Source organism: Sus scrofa, chromosome 1 (assembly GCF_000003025.6).
Source record: "Sus scrofa isolate TJ Tabasco breed Duroc chromosome 1, Sscrofa11.1, whole genome shotgun sequence".
Classification (NCBI taxonomy): domain Eukaryota; kingdom Metazoa; phylum Chordata; class Mammalia; order Artiodactyla; family Suidae; genus Sus; species Sus scrofa.
The window spans coordinates 261,749,552-261,770,723 of NC_010443.5; the positions used below are offsets into that span (position 1 = coordinate 261,749,552).

Consider the following 21,172-nt stretch of genomic DNA (forward strand, 5'->3'; position numbering starts at 1 on the left):
CATCTTTTCTGCATGTTGGTATGGTGTGTGTGTTTAATTCTGTGCTGTTTTAGCAGATGTGTAGATCTGTGTAACCACCACTGCAATCAAGATATAAGACTATTCCATCACCACAAAGATCTCTCTCGTGCTGCCCTTTTATAGTTACACCCACCTACCTGCCTCCCACCATTCCTAATCCCTGGCAACCGTTAATCTATTTTCCATCTCCATAACTTTACCACTTTGAGAAGGCCGTACAAGTGGGCACATGCACCTTGTGACCTTTTGACACCAGCTTTTCCACCAAGCATCATGCTCTGGAGATCTGTGCAAGTTGTATATTTCAATAGTGAGTTCCCTTTTCCTTGCTGAGTAGTATTCTACAACATGTGTTTTCATTTCCTTTTGCTGCTGTAATAAGTTAAAACATAGCAACTTAAACAACACAAACTTGTTGTCTTACAGTTCTGTAGGACAGAAGTCTAGCAGGGGTCTTGTGGCACTAAAATCAAGAAATGAGTAGGCTGGGTTGCTTTCTGAAGGCTCTAGAGAAAAATCCATTTCATTGCCTACTCCTTGTTGGCAGAATTCAGTTCCCTCTGGCTGTTAGACTGAGATCCCTACTTTCTTGCTGGCTGTCAGCTGAGGGATGTTCCCAGTTTCTACATGAAGTCACCCACATTTCTTGGCTCGTGACCCCCTTCTTCCATTGTTCTTCTCATGCTTAAAATCTCTCCTGCCTCTTCTTTCACCATCGAATCCCTCAAACCCATCCTTCTGCCTTCCTCTTCCACATTTAAGCTGATCCCCGTCTGGATAATCCAGCATACACTCCCGTCTCAAGGTCTTTAGCCTTAATCACATTTGTAGTGTTCCTTTCGCCATATCAAGTAACATATACCCAGGTTCTGGGAATTAGGGTAGACTTCTTTGGAGAGAACATTATTCTGCCCCATACGCTATGGATGTAGCATGGTTTAACTATTCCCCTATTGAAGGACGTTTTAGTTATTTCCAGTTTGGGGCTATAACAAATGAAGCTGTTAATGAACATTCTCGTTAAAAAAAGGAGGGGGGGGATAAATGGATTGCACTCTGTTTCCTTTGGCATCTTACTTTTTTCACTCAACCTCATGTTCCTGAATTTGATTCATGCTGATCTTATAGAGCTGGGTCCTTGGTAGTGTCACTGTGTTCTGTGGGGACCTTGTCTCCTGGAATCCTATTCCACAGAATGACTGCCCCAAGGAGCAGCAATCACCCATTCCCCCACTGGTGGACACTTAGGTTGCTTCCCACATCTGCTACTACAGACAGCGCTGCACTAGACATTTCTCTGCAGGTATCCACATGAGAGCTGAAGCAATTTTCTAGACTGGACATGTAGGAGGGAAATTTCTGGTCCTAGAGTATATGTGTGTGTGTTAGTTTCAACTGGCTCTTTATTTTCTAATTGTTCTCAAGTTCCTTCTCCGCCACCAGCAGGGATGAAAGCGTTCCCTACGTTCCTGTCAACATTTGGAGTCATTTGTGTTTTTTCACTTTTTGCCTACCCAAAAGGTGCAAAATGGTATCCAGTAGTTTTAATGTGCATGTTTCTGATCACTGTTGAGGTCCAGCACACACATACACCCCCCCACCCCATCTCTCATGTCCTCTATCTACGGTGCTGAATTCCTTTCTCCCACTGCCAGTATTAGAGGTTGCTGCCTCTACCTGTTTTTCAGCATTAAGATCTGGGCAGTGCAACCCGACAACTGAAATTTGGTGTCTTGTCTGAAATTACAGGATGTTCCTCAGGCCTCCGTGTTTCCATGGGAACAACAGTCATCCTTCATGATTAGGAGGTATCCATGGCAACCAAGCCAGCAGCATTTGAATGAAACCAATTTTATTTTATTTTATTTTTTTTGCGAACACATGAAGGTTAAAATGCATTTCTCTGACTGTGGCTTCCAAGAATGGGAAGGCAGCCTGGTCTGCCTGCTGTAACAGACTCTTTTGACCTCCTAGAGGAGAGAAGGATGCTGGATCAGCTGGTTTTGTGACCTGATTTTGTAGACGGGAAGCCCTAGAGGTCATGTGGAGGTTACCCAGTGAGTCTGAGCTGAGGGAAGACTCCTGAACCAGTGCTCCAAGGTCTGGGGGAGACCAGGAAGGCAGCCTGTTCTCCCTTCCTGGGGTCTGTCCCTGGCGGCGGCGGCGGGGGGGTGACGGGGCCGGGGGGGGGCTCCACCTTCATTCTGCAAGATGTTAGCAAACTCATTCAACTTCTCTGGGGTCCCGCTCGTACCAGCTGTGTGTTGCTTCGTGTTTGGGGGGCATGAGCCAAAGCACCGAGGGTCTCCTTCCTCAGATCAGAAGAGGCTTGCTGCTAAATCAAAGGCCAGAGGCAGCTGTGTTTTTAGAAGCTGATTTAGAACTCAGGTCAGCTTTCCGCCTTCTTTGCCTGTGTAAAATAAAGAGTGGGTTTTTTCTTTTCTTTTCTCCTTTCTTTTCTTATCTTTTTTTTCCCTCTTTTCCTTTTCTTTTTTTCTCTTCCCTTCCCTTCCATTCCTTTCTCTTTCCTTTTCTTTTCTTTTCTTGTGGTTGGGAAGAGAGATGGTCACTGCTCTTATTCCCAGAATCACTGGATTGATGGTGAGTCATGAGCTCAGGGATGGAAAAGGACTGGCCTGGAGTCACACAGCAGAGTCAAGGTTAAATCCAGCCTCCTAGTTCCAGCCTGGCCCTCCTCTCCGTATCCCACGCTCCAGGCACCCTCAGCTTTCTCTAAGCTCCTAAGTGTGGGCTTGGCAGGTGGGGGCTGGGGTGGTGGTCAGTTTAAGGGATTTTCAGAATATAGTCTTTTTTTTTTTTTCTTTTTCCAGCCACACTTGTGGCATATGGAAGTTCCCAGGCTCGGGATGAATTGGAGCTGTGGCTGCTGGCCTACACCACAGCCATAGCCACACCAGATCTGAGCCACATCTGTGACCTATGCTGCAGTCTGCAGCAACGTCGGATCCTTAACCCCCTGAATGAGCCCAGGGATCAAAGCTGCATCCTCACGGACACTCTGTAGGGAAATTCAAGAATTCAGACTTTCAACATATATTCTTGCTTCTTTAGAAAAAGTCACTTTTGCTTCTCAGAACCTCAGTTTATTCACCTGGAAAGTGGAGCTCACCATAGCTGTCCAAATTGTTATGTGGGGATTATATTTGAAAGGGTCTCGGTGTGGGCACTATTGCCCCCAAGTTGACAAAAAATTGATTTTTGGAAGGGGAGGTGAAAGAAACCTCACCTTTTCGGTATAAAGCCTAATATACATATAGTACCTAAAAGGTACTTATTGTATACCTATAGTATTAGAATTTTGGGGTGTGTGTGTGTGTGTGTGTGTGTGTGAACTAGGAAACTAAAAAGACTCCTTAGAGGGGATGATAATGAATAAAAGGTAGAGAGGAGTTCCCACTGTGGTGCAGTGGGTTAAGAATCTGACTGCAGCAGGTCAAGTTGCTGGGGTGGCGTGAGTGCAATCCCCGGTGTGGCATTGCCCAGCCCAGCATTGCCTCAGCTGTGGCATAGGTCACAGCTGTGGCTTGGATTCAGTCTCTGACCTGAGAATTTCCATGTGCCACAGGTATGGCCATAACATAAAATAAAAGGTAGAGAAACAGTGATCCGTACCCCAGCAATCCTTGTGGTGGCTATTATTATTATCATTATCATTATTATTATTATTATTATTGTGTTTGGAGCTTATGTCAGCTCCTGGCTCCTTGTTGGGGGGAGCTGTTTGGGTGTCAGGTCAGGAGAGAGAGGGGCCTGGGACTCTGCCCTGGCGGTTCAGCACCAGTGTGACCCCCGGATGGTCACAGCTTCCCTCAGGGCCTGGTTTCCCCATCTGCATGTAAAAGAGGTCCTGACAGCTCTGTGAGTGAGGCCTGGTGGGTCAGCAGGAGTCCAGCGGGAAGCAGATGGCACTTTCAGTAGGATGACTTGAGTTGTGGGTGGGTGTGGGGAAGAGGAGCCCAGGACCCCAGAGCTAGTGACAGCTGGGCTGGCCCACCAAGGCCCAAAGGAAGGCAGGACAGCATGGTTACTGGGAGGCAGGAGCCCAGGAGACGGGTCACCCTGATGGTATCGGGGCCTTCGGTGAAGGGAGGCAGCCAGCCCAGGCCACTCTTCTCCCTCCCCTGACCTCCTGCCAGGGGTTCCCATTGGCCAAACCCCGTGAAAGCTGGAGGGCCCAGAAGCTCAGCTGGTATGATCTACATGGATCGGGCCCCTGGGGCAGGAGGCGGGGTGGAGAAGGATGAAGAATGAACTGAGGCCACGTGGAAGCTGACCAGAAAGGTACCAAGGTTTGCCTTCCTTTGGAGCACAGGAGGGAGCAGGGACACCTACCTGGTCCTGCCCCACAGCCTCCTCGCTGGGTTTCTACCTTTCTGTGTAGATGGGGTGCAGTCTGGGCTTTGTTTGTTTGTTTAATTTGAGCAAAAATCGATTTTAATTTGACCATTTCAAACCCAAAGTGCTTAGAAATCTCCCCAGGGTGTCAGAATTGGAGTTAACGTCTACTTTGGGAGCACTCAAGAGGGTCCTTGCTGTGTATCTGTCAGGTTAGGGGCTAGTGGACAAGTTCTGTCCTCTGGTCTTAGCTTCCTCATCTGAAAAATGGGTGGTTGGACCAAGCAACCGTAAGAGACTCCAGGCTCAGACCCAGCCAACAAGAGTGGTGTTCTGCACAGGTTTTCAGGACGTCAGTCTTGATCTTAGAGGAGAGGCAGCCTCACCGGGCTCCTTGTGTCCTGCTGGGGCTTCCGAGTGTCTCCTGCCCAGGAAGGGACAGTGACGCTGTGGCCAGGTGTGTGTGTATCAGGGAGAGAGGCTTCTGGAGGCTGAGGGCAGTGCCTCAGACATGGCTGGGACACAGTGGTTGCTTATGGTGGACCCCAAGGTGGGTGTGACAGTGAGATGGGAGGTGCTGGGGATGGAGGCAGAGATGAAGGCAGCGGGGGGTGGGGGTAGGGGAAGCTGGTGCAGAAAGAGATTTCCTGGGGAAACCTCCAGAAAGAGTGGGCCTTCCCTGGAGTGTGACAAGCAGAGACCATGGCAAAGGAGTGAGAAAGATTCTGGATAGAAAGCACCACAAGGGAATCAGAGAGGCCCTGAGAAATGGCAGTCACTGGGCTGAAGGGGAAGCCCTTCTAGAAGCTCTTCTGCCTGATGGGCAGCCGGGCCTGAACCCGTCCCTGTGGGTGGCTCACTTCCCCAGTCCCAGAGTGGGTCTGCCTGCTTGCCCGCCTGCCAGAGCTCAGCACTGGCCTGCCCTAGTGGGGTAAGGGGCTCAGCTCTGTCCTTCTATGCATCTGAGGATCCCTGTCCAATCGGGCTGCATGGAGAGAATGGGCCAGAAAGTGCAGCACTGCCCTGGCAGCATCTTCTGCCTTCTGGGAAAGCCTGCCTGCCTCACCTGTCCTGTGTGTGTGTGCAGATGTCCACACGTGCACGTGTACCGGGGATGGACCTGACCAGGTACCCGTTGAAGTGTCTACGTGGCTATGAATGAGTGTGTGTGTGTGTGTGGTGTGTGTTTGCTGGGCATGTGCCTCTGACTGCACCTGTTGTGTTCGAGTGAACCAGGGAAATCTCCACCCCATCCTGTTTCTTCTTGTGAGTCAACAGGTCTTTCCTCAGCAGCCCCCGCCCACCAGGCTCCATGCAGGGCGCTGGGATGCGGAGATGCAGCCAGCTTTGGCGTGGGCATTAGGAGTTCCACCGTCAAACAGAGGACACACACACACACACACACACACACACACACACAGACATACACAGTATGTGCAAAGTGAGAATGCTGATAGGCTCCCCCGGCTTGGCTGTTGCTATAGGAGCCATAAGGGGGCTGAGAGCTGGGGGTAGGGTTTCCTCTAGGGCATGCTGGGTGGGTCAGGCTGGGGGGAGCAGGAAGGGAGGCCTCTGGGGGCCACAGATGGAGCAGTGAAAAGAGGTGGCCAATGCCAAGCCTGGTGTGGGGGAACCAGCAAAGAGTGGTCAGGTGGACTGACCTGGCTGTTTAAATGGGTATGTGCTCAGGCTATGGCTAAAAGTTTTGAATGAGCTGTCACCATTTGAAAATCTGAATATTTCATATTAACACCCCCCCACACAGATTTCCAGGTTCTCCTGAACCATAAGAAGCTTTGGCTGCACTGCCCACACATGCCCCCACCCCCCATTTTTTTGGCTGCACATACAGAAGTTCCTGGGCTAGGGATTGAACCTGTGCCGCAGCAGTGACCGAACCATAGCAGTGACAGTGCTGGATCCTCAACCCACTGAGCCACAAAGGGAACTCAAGGCCCCCCATTGCTCTGCCAAAATAACCAGCTGGAGCTGAGCAGCTGGCCACTACCTACCCTTGACTCTGTTCCCTGCCTGGCCCCTGCACTCCTCTCAAGTTTAAAGCCTTAGGAGGAGAAGGTCCAAACTGGAAGCCAGAGGTCAGGGAGTCTCATATTTGAAGGGACTGCTTGTAAACTTCTAATAGCAGGGAGCTCATTATCACACATCACAGTACCTATGGCTTGAATTCTGGTTTGGGGAGATTTTTTAAAAAAAATTGCGATAAATATATGTGAAATATACACATGAGATTTGCCATTTTGATCATTTCTAAGGGGACAACTCAGTGGTATTAAGCACATTACAGGGTTGTGCAACCATCACCACTATCCATTTCTAAATCTTTCCCATCATTCCAAACGGAAACTCTCTACCATTAGGTATTTTACATGAGTGGAATTGTACTGTATTTGTCCTTTTGTGTCTGGTTTATGTCACTCAGCGTGTTTTCAAGGTTCATTCAGGTTGCAGTCTGTATCAGAACTTTCATTCATTTCATTTTTTTTTTTTTTTTTAGGGCCGCACCTGGTCATACGGAGGTTCCCAGGCTAGAGGTCCAAACAGGGCTATAGCCACCGACCTACAGCACCTCAGAATCCCAGCCATGTCTGCAGCCTACACCACACCTCATAGCAACACCAGATCCTTAACCCAGTGAGCAAGGCCAGGGATCAAACCTGTATCCTCATGGATGCTAATCGGGTTCATTAACCCCTGAGCCATGAAGGGAACTCCCAGAACTTTCATTCTTTTAATGATGGAATTAACCTTCCATTGTAGGGAGCTACCAGACTGTTGTTTATCCTTTTGTCTCTTGATGGACACTGGGTACCTTTTTGGCTATTATGAAATATGCCGCTATGGATATTTGCATACAGATATTTGTCTGTGTTCCAGTTTTCAGTTCTCTGGGGGTATAGGGGTGGAATTGCTGTGTCACGTGGTCATTCTGTCTTTAACTTTGGGGGGAACTGCTAATCTGTTTTCCACTTTATGGCCACCAGTTGTGTATTGTCCTAGCCTGATGGGAATGACAGGAGGCCCTGACTGGGTGGCCTCGATTGTCCATGCTCACCTCTCTCTCTCTCTCTCTTTGTTAACAGAGTCGCCCCAAGAAAGGCCGGGCTCCCGGCGCAGCCTGCCTGGCAGCCTGTCGGAGAAGAGCCCCAGCATGGAGCCCTCAGCCGCCACGCCCTTCCGGGTCACGGTAACTATCTCTGCGTCACCATCGCCACCTGGCCCGGGGTGCTGCTCTGTGACCCCGCGGCCCCCCTTCCTGGAGCCTCACGGACCGGGAGACCATCCAGCCTCCCTTGTTCTAGGTATCCGATCGCTCAGCTGCTCCCCTCTCTGTGGCTCAGCCCCACCCCTGGGGGCCACACGGGGGTCCCGTCCTATGAGGGAGGGGGCAGACGGAGGACAGACAGCCCTGCAGGCCACAGAGGCCGAGAGCCCAGCTGACCTGGAGAAAGAGGTGCTAGAGTCAGAGCAAGGTGCCCTCACGCATGCGCGCACACACCTCGCTGCCCTAAGATGCACCCTTTCGGTCCCCACGTTTTATTGCCTCTCATATTGCAGTCTGTGGTGCGTCACAATTTAATTGCCATGTTTTTTCTTTCTTGGTGGCATAAAATAATGCCATTATCTTACAATTGATGTCTTAGAATCGATACAACGCAATCTGTCTTAGCTATTGATTAAAGTAGTCCCCAAGCGCATACTCCTTGATTTTGAACCTAGAGGACTTTACGGAAACGGAACCCAGTGACCCTTCGCATCTGACTCTCCGTGTCCCTCTGTGTTCCGGCCGTCCTCCCACGCATCTGCAGCTCGATGTCCCTTTGCTCCCCCTTCCAGCACAGTACTACAACGCCTCTGTCCCGGCTCCGGCGGCCACTGGAGAAATAGGTTGAAGTAGGCACGTTCTTTTCCTCTGAGAGCTCATGGTCTATGGGGGAAATGGATATTTGATCATTTGTTCATCCACTCCTTCATTCACTTCACCATTTTTATGGTGTGCCTGCCGTGTCCCAGGCACCTTTCTACACACTGGGGCTGAGTGGGAGGAGCTGGCCAAGAGAGCAGGGATGGATAAAGCCCTTGACCTTATGAGTTCCTAATCTTGTGTTGGAGCTATGTGCTGTGAAGGAGAAAAGTCAACTGCTGTGATAGGGAAAAGCAGGAGGGCTTCCTTGAGGTGGTGTGGTTGGGAGGTGATACTTGAGCTGAAGTTCAAGAGACCAGGACCGGGCCTTCTGGGGAAAGAGAGGCACAGGCCTGGCTGTTGCTGTAAGATGTGGTCCAGGGGTTCCAGGTGACCTGGGAGTGGACTGTGAAAGGTGCCCTCCCCCCACCCCACTCCACCCCCCGGCCTCGGAGCTGACTTTTGAGCCGGGTCTTGAAGGGTCCTTAGCAAGTGTGAAGGCAGGGACATGAGTTCCAGGTAGGGGACATAGCTGTTGCAAAGGCATGGAGGCACACTGGAAATTGACGTATCTGTGGAATGGTGAAAGCCTTGGTGGGACTGGAGTTGAGGGGTCTGGAGGTCAGGTTAGGAGGTGAGGCTGAGAACCTGGGCTGGATCTGGGTCAAGTGGAGCCTCTAATGCCAGTCTGAGGGATGGGGCTTTCTCCAGGGCCACTGATCCCCCCACCTGTCTGCATGTCATAATAATGGTTTCAGGAGTTCCCGTCGTGGCGCAGTGGTTAACGAATCCGACTAGGAACCATGAGGTTGCGGGTTCGGTCCCTGCCCTTGCTCAGTGGGTTGACGATCCGGCGTTGCCGTGAGCTGTGGTGCAGGTTGCAGACGCGGCTTCGGATCCCGTGTTGCTGTGGCTCTGGTGTAGGCTGGTGGCTACGGCTTCAATTAGACCCCTAGCCTGGGAACCTCCATATGCCACGGGAGCGGCCCAAGAAATAGCAAAAAGACAAAAAAAAAAAAATGGTTTCAAAGTAGAATTTTGCGCCCCCTCAAGATTTCAGTGCAGTGGTCCAGAGGTGGAACCTGGACATCTGCATTTTTAACAGCTTCCTCTAAGAGGTAGTTCTGAGCCTCAGGCTCTGGATCAGAGCAGCCTTTAGGCAATGAGGAGGAGAGGGGACCTGTGCGGAGAAAGGATTCCAGGTTCTTCCCTAGGTTAGACCAGCGCCTTTGAAAGATGATTCTTCAGCTGCAGGGAATGCTGGTACCTGGGAGACCCTGATGGAGTCAGCCAGAGCAGAGGCCAAGTCCTGCACTCCCAGGCCACAGCCTCCAGGGCTAAGCCTTCAAGGTACCTTAGGAAATGGTGATTAATCATAAGGTAGCCACTGCACAGTGTTCACAGTCCCACCTACGCAGTCTCTTTTAATCCTTTAGACAACCCTGAAGCCGATACTTTGATCACCCAATTTTACAGATGAGAAAACTGAGGCTCAGAGAGGTGAAGTCACTCACTTCAGCTCCAACCGCTTGTAATGGTGGAGCCAAGATTTGAACCCAGGTCTTCCTGACCCCAGAGATAGAGCAAGTGCTTTCCAGCTGGAGTGGAACCAGAAGAGGGGGGGACCCTTCCCTGACACCCTCCCCAAAACCCCCTTGGCATCCCTCTTTACCCATTTCCCTTTCTTTTGCTGCTCTAATGGGGGTATCACTACACCTTGAAGTTGCTATAATTTGCAGCTCTTTAATTGCCAGTGGGGCCTGGCTTTTTTCCCCCAGAGTGGCGTCTTTGCTGTTTCTGGTACTGAAACCACCTGTGGCTCAGGCCAGAGCTTGGCTTACCTTGTAAGCCACCAGCGCCTCCTCGACTCACAGTCCCACCTGCACGATTAGCATCTGCAGGATGCAAGGTGTCTTCAGCCATCACTTTACCCACTTCTCACAGCAACCCCAAGGGGAGGTACCATCAGTGTCCACATTTCTCAGATGAGGGAACTATGGCTCAGAGAGGTAAAGTAATTTGCCTAGTGTCACACAGCCCCCGAGTGACAGAGCTAGGCATGGCTACCAAGACTGCAGGACATTACTTTTTGTGTCCTTTCCCTCAACACCTTGGTTCTTTCCTGCGTGCAGCAGTTAAGGAAAGTGGTGTGAGTTGAGTGTCTCTCCTGGGCTGGTGCTCAGAGCTGGGAGAGACGAGGGAGCTCAGAGGTAGGGATCTGGTTCAAATCCTAGCTCTTCCGTGACTTCATTAGCCACGTGTCCTTGTCAGTAACATGCAATGATTGCCCTTCCTTGAAAGACTAATGTGGACTCTCATGTGCACACGCCAGCCCAGGTCGGACCCACGAAAGATGCTTAATCCATGAAACCCAGTATTATCATCCAAAATTGCGTTTCCTCTTTTGGCTTCAGAACTGTAAAGATCTGGGAGGGTCGCGGTGGAGGGCAGGGGACAGGGTGTTTGGGGGAAGTTCAGAGGTGGCACCTGGCCTGGGCCTTAGGGACAGACTTGACTCAGACACTGTGTGGGACCAGAAGCACACTCTCTCCCTTGCAGCCTGAACTCACACTTGCTGCCACAGCCACATCCTCGTGTGCACGTGGCTGACTGCTGCTCCGTGTAGCCCCCTGAGGGAACCCGGGGAACATGGTTTTGCCTGGGGGAGGCAGGGGAGATGCCACAGGATATACTTGAGGAACTGCCATCTTCGCTGCCATTTCAAACCCAGGTGATGGGATGTCACCACCTCTCACAGCAGCAATGATGTTGCCTAATGGAAAATCAATGTCAGAATCTATAGGACTCATTCCTTCCACCTCCTTCATGCAAACTAAGGCCCCAGATGGGCTGGACTTGACCAGCTCACCACCCATCTGAGAGCACTTCTGAATCTGAAATGCTTGCATCCTTGCACGTGTCCCTTACCTGCTTTTGTGAGTCAGTCTAGAACCACCGCCTCCCCACAGGGCATCAGGGACTTGGTGTGAGTCCCACTTCTGCCTCTTGGAACCCATGTGACCTTGGGTGTGGACCTTGGGAGTTTAGCCTTCAGTCTTTTTTTTTTTTTCAGGGCCACACCCACAGCTTATGGAGGTTCCCAGGCTAGGGGTCCAACCGGAGCTATAGCCGCTGGCCTACAATACAGCTATAGCAAGGCGGGATCCGAGCCTTGTCTGTGACCTACACCACAGCTCATGGCAACGCCAGATCCTTAACCCACTGATCGATGCCAGGGATTGAACCTGTGTCCTCATGGATGCTAGTTAGGTTTGTTTCCACTGAGCCACAACAGGAATTCCTACCCTTCAGTTAAATGAGGGAAGTGGACTTTGTGGTTTGGGCATACACTAGTCCCTTAAATGTTTCAATGCAGTAACTAAGAGAATGAGTCATGAAGTCAGCTGACCTGGGGCTAAGCCTCATGCCAGGTTTGTGACTTGGGCAAGATATGGGACCTTTTGCCTACCTGGTACAACTTCCTTCTGCCCACAGGTGGAGGTGGAGGGCATGGTGCCCCAGGACCACAAGGTGCTAGGAGGTCTAGCAGGTGTTCCCTGAGAGCTGTAGGGGGCCCTGGATGAGGGCGGGATGGGGAGGGAGCTGGGAGCAGGTGGCCAAAGGGACCTCCTGCCCATCTCTGGCCTTCAGCTCTCTGGCTCCAAAGAGATGGCAAAGCCAAGGTTCAAACCCAGGTCTGTCTTCTCTGCAACCAGTAGGGAACCCTGGAAGTGGGAAAGGGGCAGAGGCAGAGGCAGGCAGACAGCAAGCTGGGGGGCTGGGCCCACACAGACTGCACGCATCCACCCACTTCCTGAAGCCCAGGGACGCTTGGCTGCAGCAGGCTGCCCCTCTCACCTGCCACCCTGTGTTCAAGGAATTCACAGTTTGATTTGGGGGTTCGGGGGATGGTGACTGTTGCCAGTCTCCCCATGAGTCCCCTAAGCCCTCTGTCCTCCCCAGATCCTGGTGTGGGGTCCCTTCTCCCTACTTCGTCTGCCCCCAGCCCCTCGCATCGACCTTGAGGAGAGCTGGCAGGGCCCCATGTGTGGGAGGTGGCAGAGGCTCTGGGAAACTTGACAGCCAATTGATTCCTCCTCGGGAAGTTGAAAGTGAAGAGATGTGTTTGAAGGTTTAGCTGAAATTAGGTCTCAGGGCTATTTTTTGCGAGTTGGAGAAGGAGAAGTGTCAGGGAGGGGAAGGCCCAAGGGGCTGGCGGAAGCTGCAGATAAACTCAGTACTAGTTGATTGCAGATGCTTCTAGCAGCAGGTCTTGGTTCTTTTCAACCACTCCCTTTTACTGGATGCTCAGCCGTGTGCACCCTAGATGGTCTTGAAGCTGTGTTGGAGGTGTGCCTGGGGTGCTGTGAGAACCCAGAACGAGGGGCACTTACCTCTTACTGGAGACAGTAGGGAAGAATTCCTAGAAGAGGGATCTTTGGGGCTGGGCTTTGAGGGATGTGTAGGAGTTTGTCAGGAACAAAGGAAGAAGAGTGTTCCAGTTAGAACAGCATTTAACTAGATAGGAACAAGCCAATGGCCCTTTGTGATTAGATGATGAGTAAGGCATGGTGGAGAGGAGCCTAGAGAGAAAAGCAAGTGAGTGTACCCTTTGGACTTTCCCCTGCAGGACACAGGAGTCAGAGAGGATGGTGAGTGAGAGTGAAGAGGGCAGATCTCTGGAATGTGGACTTAAGGTTTCCCCAGCTGCTCGCCCCTCTTCCTGCTCCTGTGGTGTCCCTGCACACCCCCCCCCCCCCCATTTTCAGCCACCTTTCTTTCTGTCTCACACACACAGAAACAGGAACATGAACACAAACATGCAGGCCTGCAGGCGACCCTCCTCAGCACTGCCATAGAAGCGCAGTTGGAAATTACCTGGTCCAACCCTTCCTTCTACAGAGGAGGGACTGGGCTCAGAGAGGGGCGGGTCCTTTCCCGAGGTCACACAGCAAGTCTGGAGCAGGGCCTGAACTGAGCTCCATTACCTGTCCTGTGCTCTTCACGCCTTACCCCCTCTTGCTCTCTTTTCCCTGCAGCTGAACCCTTCCCCCTGCCCCGTCCCTCGTGGGAGGAGGGCCTGAAGGGAATGGACATTCGTGGGTCCGGCTACCCTTGGGGGTCCCTGATGGTCTATCCGCATGGCGCACTGCCACCTTCTGGTCTGTTTCTCTGCCCCCACGAGCGACCCTTGTCAGCCGAGGTGACTCCCGTTGGGCCAGGGGCAGAAAAGCTGGGCAGGCTCCCAGGTCAGATGCACCTGTCACAGCACAGGTGGGACAGCTGAGGCCAGGAGAAGGTGGGTTTGCCTGAAACACCTGCTGGGCCTCCCCTCACCACTGCAGGCTGTTCTGGCCCATGCACATTTACATATTTACGTGGGACACACCTGTGTCCGTGGCCCACAGTCTGGTGGAGGGATGCCAACCTCTCAGCATGGCCGACTGACAGGCAGTAGCGCTGGATGCCGGATTGGGCGCCCGGATTTCCTCCTCGCGGTACCAGGAATTTCCCCACGAGGCCCACGTCTTTGCTCTGTTGAACTGTGTGAGCTGAAGCCTCCCAAGCCCGGTGTTTGGCCATCGTTCTGCTGATGAGAGGGTTGGTGGAGACCGGGTCCCGAACCCTCATCCCTCCTCCTCCCCTGCCTTTTATGGATCCTAATTGTTATCAAACTGTTCAAACCCAGAGGAAAATTACTATCATTTTGACCTGTGTCCTTTTGGTCTGTGTCCGCCCTCCACAGGGAGACTCCCCTTTCTTACAGCAGGAACGTAGGAGATGGGAACGCTGGCAGACGGCCCAGTGCAGAAGCTGCCCGGGGTAGCCAGGGCTGGCCAGGAGGGTATGCAGGATGGGAGGGTGGGGCAAGGGGCTCTTTGGAGCCTCCTGAATCGAGGCCTGGACTGCGAGCAGGCTGTGGTGTCTGGTGGAGCTGAGAAGCTGCCTGCCCGTGAGTAAATAGGAGGGTGGTTTCATTAGCTCCATTTTACAGATTAGGAAATCAAGGCTCATGGAGAAGGAACTGGCCCGGGGTCCCCCAGCCTGTGAGTGGCAGAGGTGGGGTCAAGCTCTGGTCTGGGAGTCCTGTTGTGGGTGTGGACTCACTCACTTTCCTTCCTCCCTTCTCTGCCTCCTTTTTTTTCTTTTGATGCATTTTTAATCAGCACCAACTATGTGTCAGGGTCTGTGCGGGGCACTGGTGCAAAGAGGATTAAAACAGGGTTAGCTGGTTCTTGAAGTAATTTCCAGGCAGGGGGCGGAAGGAACATTCCAGGCAGCCCGGAGGGCCCCTGCAAAGGCTGGGGGATGGGGGATGGGAAACTGATGGGGGAACTGGGAGCAATTTGGGGGGAGGGAGGCTGAAGTGTGAGGAAATGGCTGGAGTACAAGGAGGACCATGGCAGCACCTAGAGCCAACGGGATCACAGGTTGTATCAACAGGAGTATGGAGTCCCCAGAGAGGGAGGTGAGGGTGGCCCAGAGCTGGCCTGAGCAGACCTGGAGTGCTGCGTGTCCTTCAGAGCAGCATGCCTGACCAGGCTGAGAGGGTCTGGAGCGCCTTCAGTGGGCAGGGACCAGGACTGGGGCGGGAAGGGGACAAGGGATGCTTTTCTTAAGAAGGTTGTTAGGATCCCATCCCTGCCCTCAGCATCTGAGCTTAGAATGTCTCTTATGGGGGTCCCTGAGGGCAGAGGTGGAAGGAAGAGCCCACTTCAAGGAGCCCTGGATACTCCTGCCTCATCGAGGGAGGTGGCAGCTTGGGTGGGAGGATGGAGAGGGGATTAAGGGCAGCCTCTGCATCCCAGCCCTTTCTGCCCTGGGATCTTCCCCAGGTATCTCGAGGACATCCCTGTGAGGCCCCGCCCTGGAGCCTGTTGGGCAGCAATGATTTGGATCCCCATTAAGGGGTCACTGGCTGCCTCCCCAATCCCTGTTAATCCTCTCACAAAGGGAGCCTTATCAATTGGAAGTTCGAGTTGCAGTGGGATGTTAGGCTCTGTGATTGGCAAGTGGGACACTATCAGGGGTCTTGCCCCCTCTCCTCACATCCCCCCAGGTCCCTGGGATACGGTACTGGCTCATCCCCTAGTCTACCTGGGATGTGGCAGGATTTGAGTCCTCGCCCCACAGCTACCCTTTGTGGGATCACTCAGACATGTTGCCCAACACTGAGCCTCTCTTTCCCCATCTGGAAATGGGCACTGGGTGGCTGCGAGGGTCCAGTGCCTGGCACAGGGAGGCATCAACCAGTGGTCACGCCCTGCCCACTTTCTGGTGGGTGGGGCTCACCCACCCACCCCTCATCTGCTTCCCCCGAATGACATTGCCCCTGACAGAGCTTCCAGGGCTCAGCCTTCACACTGGAAGGTGGGGGACGGTGAGGGGGCAGGGAAGGGGTCCCCAAGAGACCAGAGACCAAGTTCCCAGGCGGTAAGTGCAGATGGAGGGAGCTGGAGGTATTTGTGCAGGGTGGTTTCTCCCCAGGTGGGGGCAGCAGAGGGCAGCGAGTGGCTGCCTGGGTGGCAACTCCCAGAGAAGCATGAAAATCCAAGGTTTGTACGCCCCCCGCCCCTACCCCAGAGCCATGGGGGTCAGTGGGGGGGTCCACAAAGAGAGAGCTCCGGGTGGAGGGAACAGCTCACATCAGGAGTGCTTATGGGCAACAGGGCCTGGCACCATTGGTCAAGCCGACTGGGTGGGTTGACCAGAGAGGTGGGGGGGGGGCCTCTGAAAGGGGACCTCCCTCAGGGACATGGAGGGGCAGACAAGGTCTGGGGCCCAAGGCAGCCTTCCAGCAAGAGGAGGGGCACAGGCTGAGGCGGGCCAGTGTGCGGGCTGCAGGGCAGTGTCTGTCCTGTAGTCACCAGGCTGGACCAATAAACACTCCATCATGGTTGTGCTCTGATGAAGTCCAGCTGACCTGGGTTAAATCCCAGTTTTACCGGCTCCCTGCTGTCTACACTGTCTGCACAATTGTGCGGGGGTTATAAAACCTGTTTTGCACACTCCTCTGGGTCAGGCCCTGTACTGAGCCCTCTCCAGGTCTCATATCATTTGGTCTCCCAACCCAAGAGGTAGACAACACAATTCCCACTTTTTTAAGGTGACAAAACCAAGGCAGATGGAGCATGAAGAACCCGTGGAGTCTCACTGAGCTCAGGAGCCTGGATTGGGAAGGTCACTGCCGGCCAGTGTTGTTATTCTCTCCATTTTATAGATGAGATCACTGAGGCCCAGAGAGCAGAGGTGCATGTAGGTCATACAGATTGGGGACAGAGCTGGCATTCGGACCTGGGGCTCCCCATCTCTTTGCCTCATCCTGTCCTGCCCCTGCCTCCAGCTCACCTGGCTCCCACAGGTCAGAAGGTGTCTGTGCAGGGCAGACACTCTGGGGTGGGAGGGAACTGCTCCCCTCTTCCCACCCTACCCTGTGGCCCCCGCAGGGGACCCAGGAAACTGAGTGTCAGGGGCAAGGCTCAGGTGCTCCCCTCCCCCATCCCCCACCCTCGCCCCTGTGTGAAAAGAAGTGACTGCCTCTGTCACAACAAGTGGCATTTGGGTTGGATCGCAGACAATTATATCTAAATCTTCATGTGGGAACTGTTCCCAAAGCCAGGAGGCCCTCTTTGGAGGTGGCAGCAGTGGCATCTGTTTCCCACACAAGGCCCTGCATTGGGATGGGTAACTTTTCCTGTGGAATTGCTTAAAGAGCATCTAAAATGGGCCATGATTGTCCCTGCCCCGCTCCAGCACCTCAGATGGCTTCCAGGAGGTGCGGTCCAGCTCCCCAGCTGGTGTTGAGGTCCCCAGGCCCAGCCTCTGCGCCTTTGTACAGGCTGGTCCTTTTCCCACGCTTCCTCCCCATTTCCCATCCTTGAGAGTGCCTTCTCTCCCTGTGCACCCCCTGCCACCCCCAACCCACATTTCTGCAGCCATCCCTTCCCCAGGCTCCCGAACACAGATGCTGTGGCTTTACCACCTGACATGGTGACTTTCTCAAGGGCAGCAATGTTTCTGATTTCTCTGAGCCGCAGGCATCAGGGCAAGGCCTCACCTGTGGCGGGCACCTGAGGGCTTGTGGGATGAAGGTGTGTGACAGCCTCCGGGAGGGCATGCCTTCAGCGAGTGAGTGCGGGCAGAGGAGAGGAAGGGCGAGCATCCACCTCCTGGCTCCACAGAGCCCACTGCATCTCTGAGGCCAAGTGGCCACCTGCCTAGAAGGAGGTCAGGACAAGCCCGTGGACCACCACAGTCTTGCCTTGAAATTGACCTTGACTCCACCCCATGGGTTCCCATGATCCTGCAGGGGCAGGACACCCAGGAGAGCCTGGCCTGCCAATGGTAAATCACCCTGGAGGAGAAATAGCCTATAAAATCCTCTCCCCAAATGTGCGTTTTGTATCCTGTAGTGAAAAGGGCTTTTAAAAGCACTGTTCATTCAGGTGGATTTAGGGGCTGCTGCCCGCCTCTGGCCTCTCCCTCCCACTAGTGTTCACTGGTTTCTGGGGCTGGAGCACCCTGGGGTCCTGGTACTTTCTGGTGGCTCTTGGTCTAGGGAGAAACCCTATAGCTTCTCGTCCCTGCCTTGCTGCCCTGGGAGGGCGGGCCAAGCTGGCCTAATAGAAGCTCCCTACAGCCCAGCACAGGGCCTGAAGTCCCCCCATTAGCATCCTTCCTCCAGGCCAGCTGTCTCCAGAGGGTCTCCTTGTTGTCACCTGCAAGCAGGTCACCAGGGAGGAGAAGGATGGTATGCCCAAGCTGGAAAGGGGCTTAAAGATCAGCTAGCCCAATCCGCTCATTGTGCAGATGGGGAAACTGAGTCCCAGAGAGGCTATGTGCTCGCTCGGCGTCTCACAGTGCGGTGATGGAATCATGGAAGGGTTTGGCTCTGGTGCAGACTACCGGGGTTGACCCTAGCTCTGCCACTTCCTGGCTGTGTGGCCTTGTGCAAGTAGCTTAACATCTCTGAGCCTCCAATCTCTCACCTGCACATCGGATTATAAGAATTAAACAAGATAAGTCATGTAAAGCACTACTAAAGTGCTGAAGCTTAGAGCTTAACAAATACATCTGGCTTACCCTTTTTAATGCATTGGAATAGCTCTCATTTTTGTTTTCTTTTTTTATTTTAATTTTAATTTTTTGTGTTGTAGGGCTGCACCCACGGCTTATGGAGGTTCCCAGGCTAGGGGTCAAATCAGAGCAACAGCTGCTGGCCTATGCCAGAGCCACAGCAACGCAGGATCCGAGCCACTTCTGTGACCTACACCACAGCTCACGGCAACACCGGATCCTTAACCCACTGAGTGAGGCAGGGATTGAATCTGAAGCCTCATGGTTCCTAGTTGGGTTCATTTCTGCTGTGCCACGATGGGAACTCCTCATTATTGTTAATGACAGAGCTGGGCCTCGAACTCAGATTTCTGGAATCTGTGCGTGGTGTTCTTGCCCTTCTGCCAGGCAGCTTCTTTTGAGAGCGTTTACTCACACAGAGTGCACGGAGCACAGGACAGGGACGATCTGGTGGGGAATAAGCAGTGAGTCACCCCTGGAAGACTGGCCTGGCACAGAGACAGGGCCTGGAGGGAGGCCGAGGGAGAAAGTCGAGAGCCTGCTGCTGGGGCGTAGCTCCCTATTAAGTCGGTTTGCAGTCAGGCAGCCCTGGGAGCTGGACTCCCTGCTCTTAGGTCAGGGCTGACGGGGGCTTAAAGAGCTGATGAAGGAGTTCCCATCGTGGCTCAGAGGTAACGAACCCAACTAGTATCCATGAGGATATGGGTTTGATTCCTGGCCTCACTCAGTGGGTTAAGGATCCGGTGTTTCCATGAGCTGTGGTGTAGGTCACAGACACGGCTCAGATGCCAGGTTGCTGTGGCTGTGATGTAGGCTGGCGGCTGCAGCTCCAGTTCAATCCCTTCCTAGCCTGGGAACTTCCATGTGCCCTGGATGCTGCCCTAAAAAGAATCCCCCCCCTGCAAAAAAAAAAAAAAAAAAAAAAAGAAAAGAAAAAGAAAAAAGAGCTGATGAAATGTGTGTGGCCATGCAGACCTCTGGGGTGGGCTTATTATGCTCAGGCAAGTGTTGGCCAGCCAGAGGATTTATGGGGCAGTGAGTCACTGCCTGGCTGCCCTGGATTATCACATCCCTGCTTGAGACCTTAGGAATGAGTGTCTGATTTCTGTTCACTGATGCCACTCAGTCCTGGGCATGGGCAGAAATCAGGAGGGTCTCTCTGATGTCCTGATTTCCCCCTCCCACCTTCACACCCCCACCTGCTTCCCAACTGCGGCCCCCTCCTCCCTCCTCTAGACCCTCAGGGTTCCTAAGGGGCCCTCTTGCCCTGGGTGTCCACTGCCTTGGGGAGAGGGTCTTATGGCCTGTGCTATGAGCCTGGACTCGGGTGTGTAACTTGGACATTGGAGGGGCCTGTGAGCACCCCGGGGCCCTCCCAGGCAACCACACTCCTGCTCTCCTACTTCCACACCGTTGCTTGAGGTGTAATTCTGCCTGGAATGCCTGTATATGGCTGCCCTGCCCCAGATAATCTCGCAAGCCCACACGCTGCCTCACCTTCAGTATTTCCATTATGCCCTCAAAAGCTGCCTCCTCTGGTAAGCCCACCGAGATTGAGCCCAAGTGGAATTCCTGAAAATCCTCCCAGAGAACATTCTCTGCCTTTCTCCTGTTTTTTTTTTTTTTTTTTTTTTGTATAATAAATATTTGTTCACTCATTCAGGAAGTATTTATGGAGTACCTGCTAGGTGTCTAACACCAGGGACCCCAGGGACCCCCACACTCCTGTGGGGGAGGGAGGCATGAAACAAATCCTTGCATAACTACGACTGCAGTAGCTCTACAGGGAGATCTGGCCCAATCCAAGGGTGCCAGGGAGGGCCCTGAGGTGAAGACTGAGGAGAGACTGAATGGGTGTACAGGGCCCACTGGGCAAAGGGGGCTTCCATTCTAGGCAGTGGCAACAGCCTGTGCGAAGGCCCTGTGGCAGGAAGAGCTGGCAATTCCAAAAGTGCCACTGAAGCACCTGGGTCTGGAGCCCAGAGGGTAGATGATAAGGGCCTTAGGCCCTCATCCAGGAGCCCTGGGGCACTGTGAATGGGGATAGAGCTGGTCAGTGGCAGATCTGATCTGCTTTTCCAAGGGTCCCTTGGGATGCCCTTGGAGAATGAATGAGGAGAATGGCAGGGTTGGAGGCAGCCAAAGCAGAGGGGAGGCACCTGCAGCTGCCTGCAAACAGTCTGGGCTGCCTCTCCAGCTGCATCACGGGACCCTTGAGGGCAGAAAGCCAGTCCTTCCTCTGGGCTCAGCACATGGCAGGGCTCAGGAAATACACCCTGAGCCCTTGACCAGCCCCTTCTCTAGCAAAGGAGTTTGGGTCCTAGAAATTGCTTCTGTGAGCTCCTGCCCTCTGTTTCTCCTGGCTAATCACTGGGCTGGCCCCCGTGACTGAGCAAAGTCTGAGCAATAAAAACAATGACAATGATGATGATAGTAGCTAATATTTTTACTATGTGCCGGGAAATGAGCTAAGTTCTTTCCATGCATGATCTCATTGACTTGTTACAACAACCTGTGAGGTGGCCACTGTTGTCCCCATTCTGCAGAAGAGGGAATAAACTCTGATAGTCAGGTCACAGGCCTGTGGCCCATAGCTGTTAAGTGTGGAACCCTCCACTGCCATGCCCCTTGGGAGAGGGGGAGGAAAGGAAAGACATTTGACCTGGGGATTCCTGGAGATTGAGGTGACCCTAGGACCTAAAGAGGTGTGGCAAATGGTGGCATTTCAGGTGCAGTGATGTGCGGGAGAGATGTTTGGGGTGGGGGTCTCCAGGTTTGGGTAGGGGCGGGGCCCCA

The 21,172-nt window shown here is 53.2% G+C and overlaps 1 protein-coding gene across 1 annotated transcript in view; it reads left to right on the forward strand.

The window, feature by feature from the left end:
* DAB2IP (DAB2 interacting protein) overlaps positions 1-21,172 on the forward strand; it is a 127,554-nt gene that overhangs the window by 17,272 nt on the left and 89,110 nt on the right. The window contains 1 exon segment of the mRNA XM_003353636.5: positions 7,479-7,582. Within this exon segment, the coding sequence (XP_003353684.5) occupies positions 7,479-7,582 (104 nt within the window).